General features: G+C 41.1%; 1 protein-coding gene across 5 annotated transcripts in view; it reads right to left on the bottom strand.

Moving 5' to 3' along the window:
* ASTN1 (astrotactin 1) overlaps positions 1–18,203 on the bottom strand; it is a 448,149-nt gene that overhangs the window by 31,517 nt on the left and 398,429 nt on the right. For all 5 annotated transcript variants that reach the window (XM_078392393.1, XM_072998206.2, XM_078392391.1 and 2 more), the window contains 3 exons: positions 17,893–18,026; positions 954–1,105; positions 321–456 (listed from right to left, as the gene is read on the bottom strand). In XM_078392393.1, the coding sequence (XP_078248519.1) occupies positions 321–456; positions 954–1,105; positions 17,893–18,026 (422 nt within the window). The remainder of the gene's footprint in view (positions 1–320; positions 457–953; positions 1,106–17,892; positions 18,027–18,203) is intronic.

Genomic DNA, 18,203 nt, shown 5'->3' with positions numbered 1-18,203 from the left:
TTTTGTTTTCTATGTCTTCTGAGTGGAATTCAAGTATTTCCTGTGGGTGTAAACTCAGCCTATTAAAATATGCAAAGAACAACACAATAATCCTATAACTTGCATCCTTGTTAGCCAATGGCTAAGATCTAAGTTTATTAAGTCAAGCCTTAGGACTGAAACAATGTGCAGACAAAGATAAGCAAGGATGAACGCCATGGCTCAGCAACACAGTAGTTCAATATTGAGTTTGAACAAGAATTCTGTGCACTCTGATAACTTACAAAGTGTGTTGTGGCATTTTTAGTGCAAGAAACTCAATTGCTGGTATTGTAACTTACATGTAAGTTGTATCAGGCTCCAAGCACCGAATGATCAAAGAGATGGTTGTGGACAGCTTGTCAGGCACCTGCGCCGGCATTGCACAAGGTGACTTGGCTCCAGAGATTATGTCATCCACAAAACTCAGCACTGTCTCTAGGGAAACAGGCAAACAGCCATTATCTGAAAATACTGATGAGATATGAAGCAAGGGATACCTAGAAAAAGGAAGCTGGCCAAGCTGCTTTGCTCTTCTGAGAGAGAGCCTGTATTCAGTAAGATAAATACTATTTTAAAAGCAACCTCCCCAAATATGTTTCTTTATTTCCCTGATTTCTACATTTTGCATGTATTTGTAGATCAGAGACCTATATCACATTATGGAGAAGTCTAAAAACTGGAGGACAATTGTATTCTGGTTCACAATTTACAAATTGTGAAGTGGGTGAATGCATCTTACTATGCAAAATTAATACATTTCTCCTCTCTCCCTAGTTGCTGGTGCATCACCTTGGGTGTGCTTCTTTTTGTAATTATGTTTCTTAAGAGATAGTTTAGAAGAGGGTAGTTTTGATTTAATGTTTAAACTGGGGCTGTTTTAATAATATTGTGATTACATTATTTTCAGTAGTAAAAGAACCACCTGAACTCACCAGTTTCCACCTTTGAATGATCCAGGCGGTCTGTGACCTTCTCTTGGCGGATGAGGTAATCAACAACCTGAACTCCAATTGGTGGCTCAGAGTGCTCCCACTCAAGAATGACAAGGGAGCTGCTGGGCTCATGAACAGTGGACAACCTCAACCTGCAGAAATAAAAGTGCAAAAAAGGCAAAGCAAAACAAAGTGTGCTGCTTAAATACCACCCCATAATTCTTCAAGCACTCTCTGGGCAAGTTAATTATGCAGGTTACACATTGCCCTCCCCCCCCCCATGAGCTGGGTACTCATTTTACCGACCTCGGAAGGAGAGAAGGCTGAGTCAACCATGAGCCGGCTACCTGAGATTGAACCCTGGGTTGTGAACACATTTTTTGGCTGCAGTACAGCAGTTTAACCACTGCGCCATGAGGCTCTTCTAGGTAGGCAAAAGGTGACCCATGGCAGTCAGGCACCTGGGTTCTTCTCTCCTGTTAAGGCATTTTTGCAAACAGGATATTTAAGAAAACAAATCCACACAGAGACTTTCAGCAAACAAAGCACTGAAAGAACAAAATAAATTCTGGGTGGAAATTCTCACAAAATATGTACAGTGGTGCCTCGCACAACGATTGCTTCATACAACGATGAATTCACAGTGATGGGTTTCTTTGAGGAATTTCCCCCATCGTTTAACGATGTTCTCTATGGGGGAATTTCACTTAATGATGTCCCTTTTTTGCTCCTGTAAAAGTGTCTTAAACTGTTAGAAACCTGTTTTAAATGCTTGCAAAGGCTTTCAATGGAGAATTTAAAAAAATCACCAAAAATTAACAACGACTCAGAACAACACCAAATTAAGGTTGCATAGGGGTCAGGAGGTGGGCTAACGATTGCAAGCATTTAAAACAGGTTTCTAACATTGTAAGACACTTAAAAATGAGCGAAAACGGACATCAGAAAGGACTTCAAAAGCACTGAAGCCAGCTTCAGTGCTTTTGAAGCTCTTCCGTTTTTGCTCATTTTTAAGTGTCTTACAATGTTTGGAACATGTTTTAAATGCTTGCAATCATTAGCCCACCTCCTGAACCCTATGCAAACTTAATTTGGTGTTGGTCTGAGTCGTTGTTAATTTTTGGTGATTTTTTGTTTTCTCTCTCATTGAAATGCATTGGACGGACAGTTCAATAGAGTTCAATGAGGGAAAGACAAAAAATCACCAAAAATTAACAACGACTCAGAACAACACCAAATTAACTTTGCATAGGTTTCAGGAGGTGGGCTAACGATTGCAAGCATTTAAAACAGGCTTCAAACAGTTTAAGACACTTTTACAGGAGCGAAAAGGGAGATCGGAAAGGGCTCTTTGATCTCCGTTTCCCTTTTAAAGCTCTTTCCGATCTCCCTTCTTTTCCCTCCAATGCTTTTCAATGAGAAAAAAAATCACCAAAAATTAACAACGGCTCAGAACAAAACCAAATTAAGTTTGCGTAGGTTTCAGGAGGTGGGCTAATGATTGCAAGCATTAATCTGTTCCAATTGGAACGGATTAACCGGTTTTCAATGCATTCCTATGGGAAATGGTGTTTCACTTAACGATGTTTTCACATAACGGTTTTTTAAATGGAACCAATTAACATCGTTAAGCGAGGCACCACTGTATTTGGAGGGGGATATGCACAATTTAAATGTAATTATTATACTTTTTAAAAAGAAATGCAAAGAACTAGACATATGATTGAAAACAAGAAAAACTGATACAAATTGGAAAAGAACTGATCTTTTCATCCTTAAGAAACACTCAGGTATGTCCACATACATTCCTCTATATTGTACAGAGCAAGGAACAAATATAATATAGAAACAATTAGCACTGCCATCTGATTCTTATTGTCACTCATAAGGAGTGGCAGTTTGAAATCCAAGAGTTTCATTATGTCAGTCACTAATTTTTTGCCTTTGTATTTTCAGATTTCTCTGCAACTTGCTGCAATATTTATTTGATCTTTATTTTTGTATTCCATCTCTCTCTCTGCCAGGGCAGCTCTTGATGTAAAGATATTTAAAACTTGGTAATGAAATACATGCATTAAATATAGCAAGGGCTAAAAACAGCCAACAGTAAAACATGATTTCTATTACAAGCACTGGGTAGAGAGAACATTAGTATCTGAATGCACATTTTGGTACAGATGCCAAAATGCACCCATCATTCTTTAGAGCAGCCATTCTCAATGGGGGCCATATGGCCCCTTGCAGGGCCTTGGCACATTTGAAGAAGGATATGGATTGGAGAGAATTCTTCATTCACCACCTTATAAGGTCCATTATGCGACTTCCACAATTGTGGTTTGTCCTATATTTATTTTACATTTGCTGTGACCAACAAAGACAAAGATGAAGATGAAGAAAAAGAGGAGGAGGAGGAGGAGGAGGAGGAGAATCGCTGCTTCAGAGGAAGAATGTTCAATAGGGGCTTCAGAATGTTTCTAGATATTTCTTGTTCTTTTATGTCCTGTCAAATCACTTCTGACTTATGGAGACCGTATGAATTAGTAACCTCCAAAAGGTCTTGTCATTAACACCCCTGCTGATGTCTTGCAAACTCAAGGTTGTGGATATGTAAGACCAATCTCAAGGTTGTGGATATGTAAGACCAAGAAGTGAAACTTTTAGACAAATGAATCGCTTACAAATTCCTACTTTTCCTTCCAGAGACTACAGTGACAACACAAGGAACAGGTTCGTTCTGCTCCTTTTCTAGGAAATTCCTTTCCCATGCATGTTGAATATCAGGTATGTTTCACAGTCTATAAAAAGCATATGAAACATGCCTCAGGCCCTGAGGGCTGTTGTATTAGCTTTATTCCTACTGACTGTCTTTTTTCAGTTGGTAGGTTTCAGGTGTCCAGATCTTATTCCTGACTGTTCCATCCGCAATGTTAATTGGTTGGCTGCTCTGGAATAGGTGACAGAGCACCCCTGTAAAACCACAGCTAAGCACCCTTTGCAGTATGGACATACCTAGCTAATGCGGGACTGCAAGCTGCCTTCCCTGGGTCTCAGCTCAGTAATCCTGACCTCTTCTGTTGCTCCTGCCTGTGCCCAGGTATGTTTGGATCAATGAGTCTCTGTGCTTTTGTTGTTGTTTAAGCTGCTGTACGGAGAGGGTGGATTTTCTGGGAGCAGCAGTGGGGAAAAAAAGGATTAAATGAACTCAGGAGTCCTAGGTTTGATTCCCTGCTTGTCAGTGGAAACTTACTGGGGAAGCAGAACCACTCCATAAATATCTCAGTTAACTTGAAAGCCCTGTTAGAGTGACTGTAAGTCAAGACTTGATCACACATACCAAAAGAACTCAAGTATATCAAATTTTGCTATTGTTTAATGTTTAAAATAAATTTCCATTCACATGATGCATTGGTAACATTGATTAATTTGGCCAGTGAATCGTTTTTCCCTACCTCACCAGCATGATTGTTTTAAAATGTACCTATCACTGTATCATTTCAATCCTCACTGTTTCAGCACATGTGAAGGTTGCTGTTGGTTTATTTACTTTGGTACAGTTCAGGTTTTTGGGTGCCATGGCCACTACATGACCACTGAACTTGTACAATGTTTATCAGTAAATTGCTTGCAGCAGGAGGAAGAGCAGCACAACAACAACACAAATGTTCAGAAGGAAACATTCTTCCCCCTCTTCCCTTGCAGGCTTAAGAAAAAAATGGGGAAAGAGGGCTTGAGCAGATAAAAGGGCACTTTCTTGCTTGGAACTGTTTGAAGGAGAAACAAAGAGGCATCGCAATAACGTCTACTCTCTCTGTTTTAACTCTGCTCATCACAATACTTTGCATGTCTTTTAAAATCTACTTCCTTTTCCCAATGCTGTTCAAAGGGGAAAAGAAAAAACAAAGCCAAGAACTGAGAGGAATAAATATGTAGGAAAATAAGGAAAAGGGGAGGAGTGAATAAAGGAGGAAAGGAAAAAGGAGAGGAGTGTTGACAGAGTAGCTGTAGTACAGGTACACACCAGGGGGCGATAACCAAAAGATCTTCCCTGAGATGATGAAGACACCAAGCACCAGAATAGTGTTGATAGCAGATGTATTATTTACAGAATATACAGGTATATTTACAGCTAAGTCTTTGTTCCCAGTCCCAATGTAAAGCACAACAGTTTCCGCAGAGTTTAGTGCATATATCAGAGTCAATGTCCAGCAAATAAGTTCAGTAGTCGTATACCATACGTTCCATCCAGGTAGCCAGAGTTCCTCTTCAATTCCAAGCTCGTAGACATGGCTTCCTCCAGGATTCTCCAGCACAGGAACATGACGACTCTTCTCCACAAATACACCACCCAGCATCACCACCACCAACCCACAGATTGTGTATGCTTGGTCTGCTAGTTTTATCCCAGTATTGACCAATCCTATGATTGCATTCACAGCTGTTCCCATTACCTCAGCTGTATACATTCAAGCTTTGCTTCACTTTTACAATACTGATCCTGACAATTACTTATTGTCATGTACAAAATTTGATTTAACAATTCTATCAGGTTTAGCCCAAACCTGTCAAACTCCTCCAATTGTTAAATCATTAAATTTGTTTACTTTCATATACATCATTAAATTGTTTTCATTATTACACATTATAGTACATTCACATTTTACATTCACTTCATTTCATTCCCAACATTGTACATGTTTTTTCATGTTTAGTGGGTCCTAATACTTTTGTCAAGCTGTCAGCAACATTTTCTCAGTCTCACAATATATCAGTTTGATTAGACCATTTTCTATACTTTCTTTCACATTTTGGTACCGTATGTGTGTTTTGACCTGCTTTTTACATTTGGAGAATTTGCCATTTGTATCACAGCCTGGTTATCTTCATTTACAGATATTGGATGCTTTAAATCTATTCCTAGATCCTGGGCTGTTTGTAGAATATGAGGTCTGTACAAAGTTCTGATAGAGCTGCATATTCAGATTCAGCTGATGAAAGTGATATAAACTTCTGTCTAGCTGTTTTCCAGTTAACTATGCTATCAGCTAAATGTACAGTCATTCCCAATGTGGACCTTCTTGTAACAATGTCATTCCCATAGTTTGCATCTGCATAAGCTGTTATTATCAATTCTCCCTTAGGTTCTAAATACAATTCCTTGTTTTGGGTTTCTTTTAAATATCTTCACACCCTTTTAGCTGCTTGCCAGTGTTTCTCATTTGGCTTACTCACATTCCTTGACAATAGGTTCACTGCAATAGATATATCAGGTCTCAACCATCTATTCAAATATAATAGACTACCAATCATTGATCTATACATATCACTATCACATTCAGGTCCTGTCACATTTTCTTTTTCAAATTCTACATTTATAGGAGTTATAGCACCCTTGCAATTTTCCATATTATATTGCTTCAGTAACTTTAGTATTTTATTTCTCTGTGCTATTTTAAATCCTTTATCATACCTCTTTATTTCAACTCCTAGTTTTTAGTTTCACCCAAGTCCTTCAATTTGTAATTTCTCTTCAACATTCTAATTATGTCATTGACAGATTTCTCATCTCTTGTAAATATGGCTATGTCATCCACAAATACCAAAATTATAGCTTTCTCATCCCTTTTGGTAAATAAACATGGATCTGCTTTTCCAGGTAAAAATCCATTACTTATGAGTGTTTTAGTAAAATGCTGATTCCTCTCATACCAACTTTGCTGCAGTCCATACAGGCTTTTCTTTAGTAACCAACATTTACCTTTTTTCTCTGTTTGGTGGTAACTTCATGTAAATAGTATGCTGTAAATCTGCATTCAGGTAAGCTGTTTCTATGTCCACATGCCTCAAAACTAGATTGTGTTTGGCTGCATATGCTAACACAAACCTCAAGGTTTCTGGCCTCAGAGCTGGTGCAAACACCTGGTCACAATCACTAGTTGTCTGAGAGTAACCTTTTGCAACTAGTCTTGCCCTGTATCTCAGATTGCCATCAGCATCCCTTTTCTTTTTAAATATCCACCTGCACCCAATAATTTTAGTGTCAGGAGGTTCCTGAATTTCTTCATATACTCTGAGCTGTTTTAGAGAATTTAGCTCCTTCTCTAATGCTTCATTCCACTTATCCTGCTCTTCCTTAGGCATCTTGCATATATCTTTGTAAGTTTCAGGTTCAGCTACATTTAAACAGTAATAGGTTTCAGACTGATATCTCTCAGGTGGTCTATGTTCCCTTGATGATCTTCTAGGCATCACATTCTCCTCCTCAGGAGTTTCCCTCTCCTCTGATGTAGAAGGTAATTCACTATCTGGCTGCAGTCCAACAGGTTCTGACTCTTTATTCCCTGTTCTGGCTGTGAGCTTTCCTCATCACTTCTTTCCCCATTCTCCTGCATATCATGTGTGTGGATGATGGTCTCTGGAGGCAAACTAATTTTGTCCCAGTAAGCATGTTCGTTAAATGATGCACTACTGCTAATGACTACTTTGTTAGTTTTGGGTAAACCAAATCTATATGCTTTTCTGTTTTGCTGGCATCCCAAAAAATACATTAGCTTAGCCTTCCTATCACCCTTTCTCCTGGTCTCCTTAGGTATATGCACCCATGCAGGTGACCCAAACACATGCAGAAATTTTAAATTTGGTTTTCTTCCTGTCCAGATAGTATAAGGTATGTTGTTAATCCCACTGTGCCAAAGTATGCTCAAATAGAAATTTGCGCAAAGAATAGCCTCACCCCAGTAATGGTCTGGAAGTCTACTTCCTCTTATCATAGCCTCTGCCATGTTTTGGAGTGTTTGGCCTCTTCTCTCTATAAATGCATTCTGCGTTGGAGTGTAAGGTGCAGATTTTCTATGAGATATCCCATGCTTTCTCAATATGGACTGGAATTTTGCATTTGTGAATTCAGTCCCATTATCTGTCTGAATCTGCTTTACTTTTCTGCCTGTCTTCCTTTCCACAAATCTCAACCACTTCTCAAATTCAATGTGTGTTGAGCCTTTGTGCTTCATCAAATAACAGAATCCAAATCTAGACTTCTGGTCTTGAATTGAAAGAATGTACTTTGCTCCTCCCAAAGATGCTCTTTTAGGGCCTATTAAATCTATTGATACTAAATCTAAAATGTTGTCAACTTTTATGTTACTGTGTTTTCTAACAGGAGCACACTTTTAGCCACTTGACAGTTAATGTATTTATCACACTGCCTTAAATTCACTCCAGTTGAATTCTCTATAGTCTTATGTAATGTTTTATAATTTGCATGCCCCAATCTCAAATGGCACAAGTGAATACAATCCCTATGAGGACATACATTCTCATAGACATTGTTTGCCTTTACACTGTTCAATCTATATAGATTGTTTCTGATATAGCAATTCATTCTTTTCTCCAGTAATAACACCTGTAGAATGTGCTAATAAATCCCTCTTTGGCTAATTGGCTAACTGATAATAAATTGTTTTAGCTTTGGCACATATAATACATCTATTGGCTGTGTTAAACATGGTGATTTTACTTTACCTTTGCCCATAATTTTGGCACTTACTCCATCAGCCAACATTACTTGCTGATCAAACACTGCCTTAAAATTAGATATCAGCTTTTTATCCTTACACATGTTAGTTGTTGCCCCTGTGTCAACAATCCATTCTTCTTTGTGGTGTTTGGTATTATAAATAGTCTCAGTCAGGTTTGATGCATCTTTATCACGTCATGGTTGTTTTCTTTCTTTCTTCTTAAATTTACATTCCTTAATTAGATGTCGTCTGGAACCACAGGAAAAACATCTCCCAGGTTGGATATTCGCAGCTGTGATCTCCTCCTCCCTAATTTCACTCGGTTTGTTTTTCTCATTAGAGGTTTTGCAGTCACGTAGTTGCTGGTTATCTTTTCTTTTCTTCTCCTCCTCCAGAAGTCTACTGGTCACACTTAATACTGTCAGTTCGGCTTGTGGAAGTACTTCTAAATTTGATACAAACTGGTCATATGTTTTGTCTAGTGAAGAGAGAATTATGAAAGCTTCCTGTAGCTCAATAAATGTTATATTTTTCTCTCTCAAGTCCATTATCATTGTTTTCATTAGCTCTAAATGCTGGAGCATACTCCCACCAGTTTGCAATCTGGTATAAAATAGCCTTCTTGCAATTTGGATTTGGCTTCCAACGCTGACTCGTACAAAGAGTCCCCTTAAATCCTCCCATGCCTTTCTTGCAGAAGTTTGGCCTCTAATATGGATTAGGAGACGGTCTTCTAGAGTCAACCCAATTATTGCAAGTGCTTTAGAATTTAGTTTCTTTTTTCTCTCATTCAGCACAGCTGGTGGATTCTCAACAATGTCCCATAATGATTCCTTCTGGAGCAGTAATTGGACTTTTTGTTGCCAAGTGGAGTAGTTATCTCCATTTAGCTTCCTAATACTCAATCCTGACATTAGCATCTCACTTGCCATTTTCACAGACTGCAGACAAAGCTGTTTTTACTCATTTCTGCTGCTTACAAACCTCTTGGCTCTTCCTTCTGGATTTACTCAGGTCAGCAATCTTACTGGTATCTTCCTGGGCCCATAACCATTGACAGAGTAACAGTAGTACAGGTACACACCAAGGGGCGATAACCAAAAGATCTTCCCTGAGATGATGAAGACACCAAGCACCAGAGTAGTGTTGATAGCAGATGTTGTATTATTTACAGAATATACAGGTATATTTACAGCTAAGTCTTTGTTCTCAGTCCCAATGTAATGCACAACAGTTTCCGCAGAGTTTAGTGCATATATCAGAGTCAATGTCCAGCAAACAAGTTCAGTAGTTGTATACCATACACTCCATCCAGGTGGCCAGAGTTCCTCTTCAATTCCAAGCTCGTAGACACGGCTTCCTCCAGGATTCTCCAGCACAGGAGCACGACGACTCTTCTCCATGAATACACCAACCAGCATCACCACCAACAACCCACAGATTGTGTATGCTTGGTCTGCTAGTTTTATCCCAGTATTGACCAATCCCATGATTGCATTCACAGCTGTTCCCATTACCTCAGCTGTATACATTCAAGCTTTGCGTCACTTTTACAATACTGATCCTGACAATTACTTATTGTCATGTACAAAATTTGATTTAACAATTCTATCAGGTTTAGCCCAAACCTGTCAAGCCTATAATTTGAATGGGTTATGTAGTCATGAAAAATGTAATATGGAACCAAAATGGTTCTGTGTAAGGCTGATTTTAAATGCTGGGAGTGTTTTCTGAAAAACTGTGAGAAAATTTCTCTGACTGAGATAGCAAGGACAAAGATAAGGAGACAAGACACTACATTCCATCTTAATTGGGACCAAGATTAGAGAAGAAAAACAACACCTGTGTTCTCAAGAGAAAGAAGGATGCAACAACCCTAAATCATGATTGGTCAACACCTCAAAGGATGAAGAAGAAGAAGGATGTGGCTTAGTTAGTAGAAAAATGGAGATTGTGCCATGTGGAATGTTTCTTAGTCTTTAGAGAGGCTTTGGGTCCTTTTTTGCCCTTTTCCTTAGTTGGAATAAGGGATTGAGTATGTAGGGAATGAGAGAAAGAAAGAGGGGGGCTTCATGCCTATGCCTACCCTGAAAAAAAGCTTTTTTAGAAGTTTAGGGTTTTTTTACTTAGCTGGAATTTGTTATTCCTTTAACTGCAATATTCTATGGGAATGTAATCTATGCTTTGCTTATGCATTAAACTGAATATCTATAAAGACTTTATTTTTCAATAAAAAATTATTCTTAAAAATCCTTAAGAATGGTCTTTTGAACAGCAGGTCTGCTGAACCTGCTCCCAGAGTGGTTGCAAGGCCACGAGATTGTTAATACCAGAGTCCTATCTATCTGAGCTTTAGTGAGTCTTCGGGAACTACAAAGCCCAAGTGCCTGTACTTGCTAAGTATAATTAAGTGCAGGAGTGAATCCTTTAGGCTAGACTTGCGGGAAAGGATCGGTGATACGCCCTAGCTGGTGTTACCAGGACTCAGCCCAGCTAAATAGGGAACCCAGACACCTGGACACTCTCTAGCCAATGAACAGCACTCCCTAGAGGGAGGTTGTTTCACGACAAGGAGGAGAAAAGGAAAAGAGGGGAAGAAAAATTGAAAATGGAGAAAGGAATCAGGAAGCAGAAATTTTAAAAAGAAGGAAGGAAGGAAAGGCTGCAAGTAACATATATCACCATGTGAACTAACAGTTGAAAGTGACAGGAAAATAGCAACATATCACTTATGAATTATTCTTTTAAAAAAGGAAAAACTTAGGGCAGCAGGGATCCAGAAACAGGTTGCCAAATGAATCGATTTACAGTATATCACAGAACTGAGTACATCCCCCCTCCCTTGTGACACTAACGGGTCTCATGACACCAGGGAAGAAAAATGGTTATTTCGGCCCAATTTGGACATTGTTACTTAAGGGTGTACTCACTTTTGTTGCCGGCGGTTTAGACATTAATGGCTGTGTGTTGCATTATTTTGAGGGGACAGCACATTTACACTGTTATACAAGCCGTATACTCACTGCTTTACATTGTAGCCAAGTCTCATTTCTTCAGTGTTATCACATGAAAAGATATACTAAAATATTTATGAAATGTGAGGGGGTGTACTCACTTCTGTGATATACTGTATATGAGATGGCATACTGATTGAACTGACAGCCATTTGAATGGGCTCTGTGATATATACAGTATACCATGGGACCATACACACAAGTAAATAGATACAAAAAAGGAGGAAAAAGAAATTATTCAAATAGTCCATGTGATCAGGCGCTATTGACTTCACAGCAGATAACAACCCTGAATGTAGTGCAGCTTGTACAAAAATTATTTAAAGCATGAAACCAGCAGTTTCTAGTCATTCCCAGATGAAGCAGGTAGGGGTGTAACATTGGAAAGGCAGGGTAATGACTCTGGGCACAACCAATCTCATGTATGTTTCATGAAGCAGGAACAATCAGCCTACAAGGCACTAGAGGAAATGTGAGATATTGATTTTCACTTGATAAATGCAGCCATGGAAGCCAAGGATTGACAGTGTCTCATGCCTCATTCACAAACTAACAGAAATAATACAAATGCAGGAACAGGTGGTACCTTTATTGGACAATTAAGAAAATAAAACAAAACAAAAAGCAAGAATTTGATGATAATTCATCTTCCTCAGACTGTGCATCTAGTTCTCATGAGTAGCTCCAAAATTATATGTTTATATTAAAGTACCAAAAGTTTCATGGCCACACTTGGGGGCGAGGTGTAGCTTCTTAGGTGGAAATAGTTGCAGTCTGGAGTCTGCAAGACACTTGTGGTGGAAGGGTGTGGTTTCAGTCCCCTCTTCAGCCAGTGGTTTGGAATGTATGACCAGTCTCTGTAAGAGTCAGCACTCTGCCCCCTTCCTTTCCTCCCTATTCCATCTTCGTTTGAAACTCAAAGAGTTTCTGTTTGGCTAGGGAAAATAGGCAAGGTAACAAAAGTAAGATAAACCTCCATCACAGTTTGGATTAAAACTTTAATTAAGTGAATTTGGCTGTTCTTAGTGGCTTAACTAAATTTTAAAACCCAACTCTGATGGAGGCTTGTCATACTGTTGCTACCCTGTCATTTCCCCTAGCCAGACAGAAACTCAATTATCTTGATATCTGTTGGGTGGTAAATTCTGCCAAGTATGACCATTCCTAAAAATTCCTGGCTTGTGTGGCTGATAATTTTCTCCTACAAAAAGTGGAGAAAAAGACTTGATTCTAACCAATAGAGAGCACTTGATGGAGGGAGTGCCGATAAGGGGAACTCTGGGTGAGAGTGACCATGTTCTAATAAAATTCTTGATTTCAAAGGAAACCAAAGCAAAGTGTAGACACACATATATGCTGGATTTCAAAAAAGCCAATTTTAACATATTCAGTTTAGCCTACCCTCCACTCTAAAAGTGGTGCTGCTGAATGCCGGGTCTGTTATCCAATAAATTCCAGCTTATTTATGATCTTATTCATACCTGGCGTGCATAACCGAAACTTGGATTAGTGGGGAAGGGGCTCCTTCCCTTGCCCTTGTCTGTCCTTCCAGTTATGCTGCCCAGCACCAGGGTAGACTGGAGGGACAGGGGGAGTGTCCATTGTATATAAAAACACCCTGGAGGTTACTAGATGCTCTGCTGTGGCAAAGCCGGGTCTGGAGACCCTCCACATGTCGATAGGGGCCAGGGATGGTATTGGGATTTTGCTGGGTTACTGTGCTCCCCACAACCTAGCCACCTCCCTACCACAGCTGGTGGACTTTGTCTCCACGGCACTGCTGGAATCCCCGAGGCTTTTGGTCTTGGGTGATTTCAACATCCATGCATGGGCCGAGTCATCTGGTCCAGCTTGTGAGTTCTTGGAAACCATGGCTTCCTTGAACATGTCCCAACATATTAACGGCCCCACCCATGAGGTCACATGTTAGACCTGGTTTTCTCCAACTGGAGTGAGTGTGGTCTGTTGGTGACAGACCTTGTGTCAGTTCCCTTGTCATGGATGGATCACCACCTGGTAAAATGTAACCTCTCAATGGCCCTCCCACCTTGCAGGGAGCAACGACCCATTTTAATGGTCTGCCCTCGAAGGCTACTGGATCCTATAGGACTCCAGGATTCCATGAGAGGAATTCCAGTTGAACTGGCTGGTGCTCCTGTCAAGGCTCTGGTTGATAGCTGGTTCACAGCAGCCACCAGGGCTGTAGACATGATCATTCCTAAACGCCCCCTCCAATGCAGAGCTCGGCCAGTGCCCTGGTTTAATCAGGAGCTACGAGCAATGAAGCAAACTAGGAGAAGGCTAAAGTGCATTTGGAGACAGAAACTGACGGATCACAATAAGGTAGGGTTGTGACTAACTGTTACCTTGCTAAGATAAGGGCTGCTAATCAAGCTCACCTTGCTAACCGGATAAGCGAGGCTTCAAATCAGCAGGCAGAACTTTTCTGTATAGTTCGCAACCTATCCGGAATTGGTTGAAGTGACGGGCCCCCCTCTAGTATCTCACCCGACCAATTTGCAGCATTTTAAAAATCCAAAGTGGAGGCCATCCGCCAGGAGCTTTCTCCTTTTTTGGATACAGTGGATCGAGCAGAGATGTCCAGCGCTCGGCCTTGCTCGGTAAGTTTTGATCTCTTTCAGCCTGTGATGCCAGATATTGTAGACAAAGCGCTTGACTGCTGTCGGGCCGCCACCTCATCCCTTGACCCTTGTCCGGCCTGGCTAATCAAAGCAGGCGTATAACAACAGAATGGGCCACAACAATAATTAATGGGTCTTTTCAGGAGGGCAGGGTTCCCCCCGCCCTCAAGGAGACACTCATTAGGCCCATAAGAAAGAAAGTGAATTTGACGGCGGATAATATTGGCAATTATAGGCCTGTCGCCAGTGTTTCTTTCATTAGTAAAGTGGTCGGGATGGTGTTGGCTGATTAGCTTCAGGTGCATTTGGATGAAACAAACGCCCTGGATCCATTCCAGTTGGGCTTCAGGCCACGCCATGGTACAGAAACAGCATTGGTCACCCTGTTAGATGACCTATTCAGGGAGGCCGACAGAGGGAAAATGTCTCTGTTGGTCCTCCTAAATATCTCAGCCGCCTTTGATACCGTTGACCATGGTATCCTCCTGGGGAGGCTCTCCGAGCTGGGAATCGGTGGACTGGCGTTGGCCTGGCTCCGATCCTTCTTGGAGAATCGTCTTCAGACAGTCCAACTTGGGGAGGGGGACTCGGCCCCGTGGAGCCTCAATTGTGGAGTTCTGCAGAGCTCGACCTTCTCCCCAATGCTGTTTAACATCACTATGAGGCCGCTGGGTGGGTTCATCGGGGGTGTGGAGCATCGTGCCATCAGTATGCTGATGACTCACATCTTTACATCTCCTTTTTTCCAACTACAGAGGATGCTGTTCTGTCCCTTCAGTGCTGTCTGCAGTCTGTACTGCAATCGATGCAGGAGAACGGGCTGCGGCTGAACCCGGACAAGACGGAGGTCCTGAAGGTAGGTGGACCCACTGTCAGTGGTTTTGGCAAACTCCTTCTCTTTTGGGGGGGTGACTCTCACTGTGAAGAATGAGGTTCACAGCTTGGGGATACATCTGGACCTGGTGCTCACCATGGAAACTCAGGTGGCATCAGTGGTCTGCACTGCCTATTTCCATCTTTGGCGGATTGCCTGGCTGTGTCCCTTTCTTGACGTTGGTGCGCTTCACCACCTTGGTCCATGTGCTCGTAATCTCGAGATTAGACCACTGCAATGCACTCTACGTGGGGCTACCTTTGAGATTAATGCAGAAACTCCAAATGGTGCAGAATGCAGCGGCCAGACTTCTTAGTGGGGTGAGGAAACATCAACATATTACTCCCACTCTGGCCGCATTGTATTGGCTGCCCATTCAATTCAGCGCTGATTTCAAAGTTCTAATGATCACATACAAAGCCCTAAACGCTTTAGGACCTCAGTATTTGGTGGAACATCTCCTCCCACCTAAATCTACTCGTATCACCCCATCTAGCCAGGAGGGGTGACTGAGGAGCCTAACGCCAAGAGAGGCCCGGAAAGAAAAAACAAGACACCGGGCCTTCTCAGCAGTGGCTCCCAGGCTCTGGAACACGCTCCCCCCACAAAGATTCATCTGGCCCCCTCGCTGGGCACTTTGAAAAACCAACTCAAGACCTGGTTATATAGAGAGGACTTCCCCCCGGGCACTATGTAACTTTCTCTTTTTCTCTATCTTTATCTACTTTGTTTTGTGTAAATGTTTTAAATTGTTATTTCATATTTATTGTTTTTATTCTGCGTTTTGTGAGCCGTCCAGAGTAAACTATGTCTAAATGGGCAACATAAGCCCAATAAACAAACAAACAAACAAACAAACAGTTGGCTCCAGAGTGTATTCAGAGGTTGATAATTCAAAGAGGGTGGAAACAGCAAATGGTTTACCCCAGGGCTCAGTCTTGGGCTGTGTGCTCTTCAAGATTTTTATTAATGACCTGGATCAGGGGGTGGAGGGAATGCTAATCAAATTTGTGGATGACACAAAATTGGGTGGAAAAGCTAATACCGTGGAAAACAGGAAAAAAATTAAAATCATTTGGATAGGCTGGAGCAGTGAGTTGAAAATAATAGAATGAAATTTAACAGGGGTGAGTGCAAAGTAGTGCATCTAGGAGAAAGAAATCAAACACAAAGTTAAAAGGGGGTACAGTGGTGCCTCACTTGACAAGGATAATCCGTTCCAGCAAAATCGCTGTGGAATGAAATCGTCATCAAGCGAAAGTAAAAATCCCATTGAAATAAATTGAAAACCGGTTCAATGCGTTCCAATGGGTGAAATACCTCAGCGTCCAGCGAAGATCCTCCATAGGGTGGCCATTTTCCAGTGCCTATAATGCGAGGAATCCGTCCTAAAACACAGCGGGGAGCCATTCTGCACAGCGGGCGGCATTTTGAAGACCTGACGATCAGCTGTTTTGATCGTCGTTAAGCGAAAAATTGGTTCCCGAAACAGGGAACTGATCATCGTAAAGTGTTTTTTCCCTATTAAACACCGTTTTGTGATCGCAAAAGTGATCGCAATAACTTCATCGTTAAGTGATTTCCTTGTCTAATGAGGTAATCGTCAAGCGGGGCACCACTGTACCTGGTTTCAAGTGAGAAGGCTCTTGAAGTCATTGTAGATCACAAGCTGAATATGAGGCTACAGTGTGATGTGGCTACAAAAAAAGAGAGCAAATGCTATTTTGGCTGCATTAACAGAAATAAAGTCTTGAAATTGTGCAAGGTACTAGTTCTCCTGTATTCAGCATTGATTAGGCATCATCTTAAGTATTGTGTACACTTCAGGAAGAATGCCAACAAATTGGAACAAATTCAGAGGAGGGCAACAAGGATGATCAGGGGGTTGGAAACCAAGCCCTATGAGGAAAGACTGAAAGAACTGGGCATATTTAGCCTTAAGAAAAGAAGTATGATGGCAGATATGATATCACTTGTCAAATACTTAAAAGGCTGTCATACAGAGGAGGGGCAAGATCTGTTCTTGAATATCCCAGAGTGCAGGACACAGAACAATGGGCTCAAGTTAAAGGAAGCAAGATTTCAGCTGAATATCAGGACAAACCTCCTAACCATTAGAGCAGTACTGCAATGGAATCAATTACCTCAAGAGGCATTCAAGGGAAATTTAGACAACCAGCCGGAAGATATCCTTTGATCTGTATTCCTGCACTGAGCAGGGAGTTGGACTTGATGGCCTTATATGGCCCTTTCAACTTCATTATTCTGTGATTCTATGAGTTTCAAGTGAAGGCAGAAAAGGGGGAAAGGAAGAGGGGCAGAGTGCTGGCCAGCTTTTGTTTAGAGTGATGGGTCATACATTCCAAACCACTGGTTGAAGAGGGGACTGAAGCCATACCTGTCTCCCACAAGCATCTTGCAGACTCCAGACTCCAGCTATTTCCACTGAAGAAACTACACCTGGCCTCCAAGAGTGGCCATGAAACTTTTGGAACTTTAATATAAACATATAATTTTGGAGCTACTCATGAGAACCTGAACTTTTCACCTGTTCCTGGCTATGTATTATTTTGGGGACTGTGCAGCCTTGTACTGATTTTAAATGAACTTTAACTGAAATTACATATCAAATATTTCCAGGTCAAACAGGATAACATATTGAAACATGTCAGCTCCATTATGAGTCTTAAAAGTGAAACAAAGCTAAATGTCATGACTATCTGAAGAAGACTCAGCAAAAGTGGAGTTTAGCTGCTTATTATTCAGCCATTAGTCTCCATTGATTTCTGGTTCTGGAAGATAAACTGCCACACATAATGCCAGCTGAGCTTATATTTCTAAAAAAGATATGTAGCAAGATTTCAGTTCTGTACGTTCATGGTAGGAGACACATACACAGGGTGTGGAAGGGGTGCACAGGCTGGAAGTCCATCAACACCGAAGGCACTTGAGTCACACCGACACCAGTCCTCAATAACATCCCCACTGCCTGAACACCACAGGGAACTCATGGTGGCCTCTTGCAACAGCTGGGAAAGAAAGAGAACAGAAAGGACAGGAAGAGAATCAGGAACATAACAGAAGCTTCTTGCCACTCAAAAGGGCTGAACTGACCTCACCCTCCTCACTGCCAGGATTGTTATTCTACTCATGAATTTAAAATTTAAAAAAAAAATTAAAAAAAAATTTTTTTGCTCATCTTATAT

This window comes from Pogona vitticeps, chromosome 4, assembly GCF_051106095.1.
Source record: "Pogona vitticeps strain Pit_001003342236 chromosome 4, PviZW2.1, whole genome shotgun sequence".
NCBI classification, from domain to species: domain Eukaryota; kingdom Metazoa; phylum Chordata; class Lepidosauria; order Squamata; family Agamidae; genus Pogona; species Pogona vitticeps.
Note: the sequence above shows the minus strand (reverse complement) of the source record. Positions and strands in the feature narration are given on the sequence as shown.